At 30.3% G+C, this 6,626-nt stretch overlaps 1 protein-coding gene across 1 annotated transcript; it reads right to left on the minus strand.

Annotated features, from left to right (window-relative positions):
- Positions 1–400: 400 nt before the first annotated feature.
- LOC145005130 (receptor-like serine/threonine-protein kinase SD1-8) lies at positions 401–5,190 on the minus strand. Its single transcript, XM_078964182.1, has 7 exons — positions 3,790–5,190; positions 3,536–3,685; positions 3,114–3,301; positions 2,360–2,570; positions 2,035–2,272; positions 1,726–1,876; positions 401–787 (listed from the first exon to the last, which is right to left on the minus strand). The coding sequence occupies exons 1-7, from the start codon at positions 5,162–5,164 to the stop codon at positions 479–481; spliced, it is 2,622 nt and encodes an 873-aa protein (XP_078820308.1). The 5' UTR covers positions 5,165–5,190; the 3' UTR covers positions 401–478.
- Between the last annotated feature and the right edge of the window lie 1,436 nt (positions 5,191–6,626).

The raw sequence follows: 6,626 nt of genomic DNA on the forward strand, positions 1-6,626 counted from the left end.
AATGTTCTAATTGGATAAATTTTCAAAATATAATACTTTAATAATAAGAAATTTTATAATACAAGACCGATAACATATGTATCAACAACTAATGCATATGTTATTGGGACCGAATTAAGCTCAAAACTTTTAAAATTATTCTTGATATTTATTTCTAATATTTACTGCTCATGGTCCATCTTTCAAGTGTTTGCGAATTATTTATTATTCACTTGAAAGACAAGTTCAAAACAAAACATGAAGCCGATGACTGTTGATAAGACATAAATGAATAAGAAGTGATTATGAGTTTATCATTATAGTTACTTGTTAGGATATTTATATAGAAATCTATTTTATGAACGTAATTTGAATTTGTACTAAAATTCACATTTTACAATAAATAAATTGAAAACCATCGTCAGACACTAATTACAAACCTCCGTATAATATTATATACAACAATCGGTATTGCTAAATGGTAACTAACTTAATTTCGCTATCTACCATCTAGTGTTGTTATTGTGATTTCATTTATGCTCATGGAATCATCGGGTTTTCCAGGAGTTACTGTTTCAAGATTTCTATTCCTAATGAAGATTCCAGGATGTTTTGGTCGTGGCATTCGTACAGTTTCACTGCTTAGTAGCAGCATCACTTTTGACATATTTGGTCGATCTTCTGGTTGTTCTTCAACACATAACAGTCCAATCTGTATGCACCTTAATACTTCATTTTCTGAAAATTTGGACCCGATAGATTTGTCTAGTAGTTCTAAAGTATTGACTTCGTTCCATAACTTCCATGCCTAAAAATATTGTTTTCAATATAAATACAATAATTTAACAAGGACCTAAATGAAATTAATCGTGAGTGTATGTATATGTTTTTTTAACAATATATATATATATATATATATATATATATATATATATATATATATATATATATATATATATATATATATATATAGGTTCATTTGAGACGACCTAATTTTGTGAGACCGTGAGACGCATTTTTTTATTTTTTTTATTTTTTTTTAATTTTTTTTAATTAATTCAAATTCCGAAAATAATATTTAAAAAAGAATTTTTTGATTTTTCCATTTATTTTGCATTTTAAAATTATTTTTAGAATATATACAGTGTAATATTTTATTTAGAATATTTCACGTATTTTTCAAAAAAATAAGATTTTTTTTTATTTTTTTTAGTTAATTCAAGTTCCGAAAATAATATTTAAAAAAATAATTTTTAGATTTTTTCATTTATTTTGTATTTTAAAATTATTTTTTAGAATATGTCAGTGTAATATTCTATTTAGAATATTCCACGTATTTTTAAAAAAAATAAGGGATTTTTTTTAGTTAATTCAAGTTCCGAAAATAATATTTAAAAAATGAATTTTTGGATTTTTCCATTTATTTTTCATTTTAAAATTACTTTTAAATTTGGTCTCACGGTCTCACAAAATTAGCATGGTCTCAAATGAACCTGAACCTATATATATATATATATATATATATATATATATATATATATATATATATATATATATATATATATATATATATATATATATATATATATATATATATTGGTCTTTATTTAATAAAAAAACCGATGAATTTTAATGTATCCTTGTAATTATAAAATGTGGTTAATTAGTAAATAATTTTTATCAACATTTTTTAATGGTGACCACTTAGTTTTAGTTACTAGAGAGAGTAATCCGAATAGTACTTACTTGTTCAAGAAGGTTAAGTTGACTAGCTGTGTTGGATGATCCTCTATTTCTTTTACCGCTCACTATCTCAAGAATCAAAACCCCAAAGCTAAAAACATCAGATTTTGTTGAGAAATATCCGTTCATCATATATTCAGGTGACATATAACCGCTACAAAAGTTTAACAAAAATAATAACAGTAAGTTTGGCTAAAAGAATATTATATCGTGTGTGTGAATATATATATATATATATATATATATATATATATATATATATATATATATATATATATATATATATATATATATATATTCAACGAAACTTACTATGTTCCAACCACTATGTTTGTTGCTGCTTCTGTTTGATCGTTCCCAAAAATCCTTGCGATACCAAAGTCTGATATCTTCGGGGTCAATTCCTTATCAAGCAAAACATTACTCGCTTTCATATCTCGATGGACGATTGTAAATCTCGAATCTTGATGAAGATAAAGAAGCCCTCGTGCAATCCCACGTATAACATCCACTCGTTTTTTCCAGTTGAGTTCTAGGCTTTTATCTTTCTCTATAATGATTTTAAGAAAAACATTTAGATTTTGGCGGAAAAAACTCTTGAATCAAAAGAAAAAATAAACGCATGTTAAGAACTTACCAAAAAGAAACATATCAAGACTTTTGTTTTCCATAAACTCATAAATCAACAATTTCTCTTCAACCTCTATGCAACAACCTAATACTCGAACAAGGTTTCGGTGTTGCAGTTTCGCAATCAATCTAACCTCATTTTTTAGTTCCTCTATCCCTTGTTCACAAACTCTTGAGAGCCTTTTTATTGCCACAACTTCACCGTTCGCTAATGTACCCTTCATAACCAATAATCTCATTACTAATTTTTACATTATATTTTTTTACGCTTAAAATGAATACATAGATTAGTAACATATTATAGTTTTTTTCTTCAGAAAATAATCATTTTAAAAAAATATTATAAGAAGGAAAGTAATATGAACGCATGTTCATTTTTTAAGGGTTAACAGCCTAGTAGTAAGGAATGAATCTCTCAAATAAGAGGTCATTGTTCAATTCTCAGTGGAGACATAAGTGACTATTTAGAACTAATTAGTTAGTTTGTTATTTAAAAAAAACAATGATGTTTTTTTTAAGAAAAAAACTAGTAGTTAATTACTCATCGATGATATTAACCTAAAACCATTATATTTAATTATCCACTTAGAAAAAAAAAGTAATAGTACATAAAAAATGTATGTGAAATTCGAATTTTCACATAATCAAAATTTCAAAAAATACTAAAAATCAATATTTCAATTTGTAGATTATCTATGAACGGATTTTCATAATAAGCTATTCTTGAATACCCAAATATTCATATATTACAAGTATTTTACCTTGTAAACACACCCAAATCCACCTTGCCCAAGTTTATTTGTGTCCGAGAAGTTATTTGTTGCGATTGATAGGGTCGTAAAATCGAACAAGGGTAACTCGAGTTCATCCATGTCAGTTTCGCCATGGTTATTTCTTCTACTAATAGGCCCATCATTTACTAAGAAATCTCCAATTCTTCCTTGTGGACCTAATTTGGATCATAACAAAATATACAAGCACAAATAATCACAATGTATTTTGACTTTTAAAAGTCAAACCTTTAACACTTCAATCCACCTTTTAAGTTTTTAGCTGAAACTACTTTCATCGGTAAATATTTTTATGGTTTAATATGATTATGAATTAGTTTCTATGTTACTTGAACTATACTTGCTAATTCTAAAATTATATATGGTGTTTGACTCTTAAAAGTCAGAATTACCTTTTCTATCCATTACTTTTTTCAAGGATATAGTTTTCTTCATCTTAAGGTAGACGAGTATCATGAGTACTATCAACACCACACATGCACCTATGCTGGTGCCGACAACCATGCCAACTTGGTCGTGGAACCAATTTTTGGAACTCCGGTCTGCAATAAACAAATTCATACTTATTAATATCTTAAATTATAAAATTCAACACCAAACTAATACTTTCTTTAACAGCAAAATCAATTATATTAAGAAAAATTACCCAAATCAGAAGCTGCAACTCTAACGTAAAGATCTTGTCCACCATCATCCGAATCAGCATACTGCCTCATATCAATGAGATCTCCTTCCCAAATCACACAACCCGATCCGCCTTCATTGAGATTCGTCTGCTTCGTATTAGCGTAAGCAGCACAAGAACAATTCCTTCTGCAAATCTCACGACACTTTCTCAAATTTATCGATTGATCTACAAAAGCTTTCGAAGTCTCTGGCAGTTTCATGTTCTTCAATAGCTGAAATCCATCCGACCTGCAATCCAAGTCCGAGCTCCGAACACACCCTTCCGAACCAACTCGGAGATCCCATCCTTGTTTGTTTTTCGGCCGGAATCCAGTCGGACAACTGCATATCGGTGCAGTGTTTGCACCACAAATGCCAGATGGACCACATTCACCAAAGTGATCGCAATCTCCGGGGAAAGACCAGTACACACTCCATGTTTTTGTTGTTTCTGCCCAAACCAATCTTTGTTCCATACCAGAAGAATTTATAACCAATCGCGAATAAATTGAACTATTCAGCATTTTAAATGAATAAAAAATCTCATCGGAGTTATCGGGAAAGTCAAACTGCATTATACTCATCCCTTTCATCACCGGTACACCACTGAACCTTCTTCCAGTCCACGGCCCACTCCGATAAGTTGTCGTTTGGTTGTGCATAAGCAAAATCTCCGGGAACTGACGGACGGAGATCATAAGAGAATAATCACCTGTCGCCGGATTATCGTTCGTCTTCCATGACCGCAAAATCCGAGTAATTCCAGATTTCCTCTCCCACCCAAGTTTCATCTCCGGCAATAGAGTATCAGTCGGATAATCAAAGCTTTGCCAGATATAATTTTCCGGATTCTCATCGTTTTCCCGACGAAGCACAAAGTTACCGTTGTCTAAAAGCTGTCCCACCGTGTTTGCCACCAGTACTGTAGATTGATTTGTCGACCAGACGACAGTTCCCGTTTGATTTACAAGCACCATGTTGCCGTTGCTGATGATGGTTAGGTTACCGGAGGATGAAGTAATGGGGTTATCTCTATTAGCTACCCACACAATTGTTCTCGGCTCTATTTGTTTATACCAAATTCCTATATACAAGCTACCATTGTTTGCATTGAAGAAACCCAACTCGAAAGCTTCACCATTAGAGACTAGAGTTTGGTTGACGATGAGGGGTTGTGTGGGTGTGATGGTGTCAATAGCTAGAGGGAGGAAAGGGTGGAAGAAGAGTGAGAATATGAACATGAATGTGCTGCCATGGCCATGGAGGGTTTTCATTCTTTCAAAATTACAAACTCCAACAGAACTGTGTCTTGAGTTTATTGATTCGCGTATTGAAAACTTTATGTTGGTTCTCATAATGAATTCGTAGAAAATGGTGGAACAAGTCCAGCTCAAAATTTTAGTTAGGTATAATATTTTAGAATTCTTAAACTCTTTGGTTATTTGACTTTATTAAAAAACGATGGATCAAGAAGTTATGAAATTGTATAGCAAATTTGCCATTCTAATGACGATCGTTAAAAACTTTAATCAAGATAAGCATTTGATGTATATCAAAATCCATCTAAGATAATAGTAAATATCTAAAAATTACATTATGTCAGAATTTTTTTGAAAAAAATTACATTGTGCCGAAACAATTTGTTATGTATTTTTACAAATCATATTTAATAATGATTTTTTCTGAATTGAAAATAAGGTTTATGATAAAAAAATTTTGTCAAACTATATAGTAAAGATTGGTCTTATTTTACTTTGATTGATTGATTTTTTTTTTTAGTATTTTCTTAATCATGTATAATTGCATAATTTGTCCATATGGTTTTTGCAAGGACATAAAACTCAGATTTGACATCAGAATGTAAGATCAAAACAATCGACAAGATGATTTTAATTTTAAAAGATGTATTCGATTATCATGATGAATTACAAAAAATGATCTAAATACATCAAATTAATTTAACTCATAACCCTCTATGGATTACATCCTTCAAGCATAACCACGTGTCATAACGGGAATGTTCCAAGGTTTTTTTTTTGTCATTTTCAATGAAGAGCTATATACACAAAAAGCATATAGATGATATGAATTCCAATTGTGATAATGAATATCGAAGTGATTCAAGAATCTCAAATCTTTAGCAGTCTTCAAAACTGGGTTATAGGATATGAGTCATCACACAACCAAGCTCCAAAGGAAAAAACTTATCTTTAAGCTTCAAAAGTAATCCCAAAAATAAGAAATAATTCAAACCGCTATAAAAATTCACTTCAAAACCAAAAATATGAATCACTTTAAAACATGAAGAACCCTCCCTTAATGTCACATTAGTCCTCAGATATTCCTCGAAGAAAATTTGCTAGTGACACGAACACCCAAAAATGCCATGTAACAAGTCAAAATCTCTATTCTCAACCAAATTCGATGAAGAAGAATCAAAGTCGAATCAATCAAATACCCCCGATACACAGAGTAAATTCACCAAAATGTTCAACACAAGACCAAAAAAATGCTATACCTAACTTCAATAAATCCTTCCCAAGCTTCCAATTGTGAGGAAATAAAACTCGAATTTGACATGCATAATGTAAGATCAACACAATCAACAAGATGATTCGGTGTTAAAAGATGTATTTGATTATCATGAGGATTACTAAAAGGGGATCAAGATCTAAATCTAAATAAGATTAGTTCAACTCATAACTCTCTAACTACATCTCTAAAGCACAACCTAAAAATGAATATAACATGGGCATTTATATGTTGCAATTAGTCTCATACAAGGAAATCTTCTAGTCTTATCTTGTCATTTTCCAT

The sequence above is a fragment of the Lactuca saligna genome, chromosome 7, assembly GCF_052625555.1.
Source record: "Lactuca saligna cultivar CGN05327 chromosome 7, ASM5262555v1, whole genome shotgun sequence".
Lineage (NCBI taxonomy): Eukaryota > Viridiplantae > Streptophyta > Magnoliopsida > Asterales > Asteraceae > Lactuca > Lactuca saligna.

What these genes read in the sequence shown, in the direction of transcription:
- LOC145005130 (XM_078964182.1), bottom strand. Translation starts at nt 5,164, where the DNA reads ATGAGAACCAACATAAAGTTTTCAATACGCGAATCAATAAACTCAAGA. An exon ending in AAAAGTAATGGATAGAAAAG is followed by an intron (nt 3,302 to 3,535) that starts GTAATTCTGACT and finishes GATCCAAATTAG; the next exon opens with GTCCACAAGGAAGAATTGGA. An exon ending in AACTTAACCTTCTTGAACAA is followed by an intron (nt 788 to 1,725) that starts GTAAGTACTATT and finishes CAATATTTTTAG; the next exon opens with GCATGGAAGTTATGGAACGA.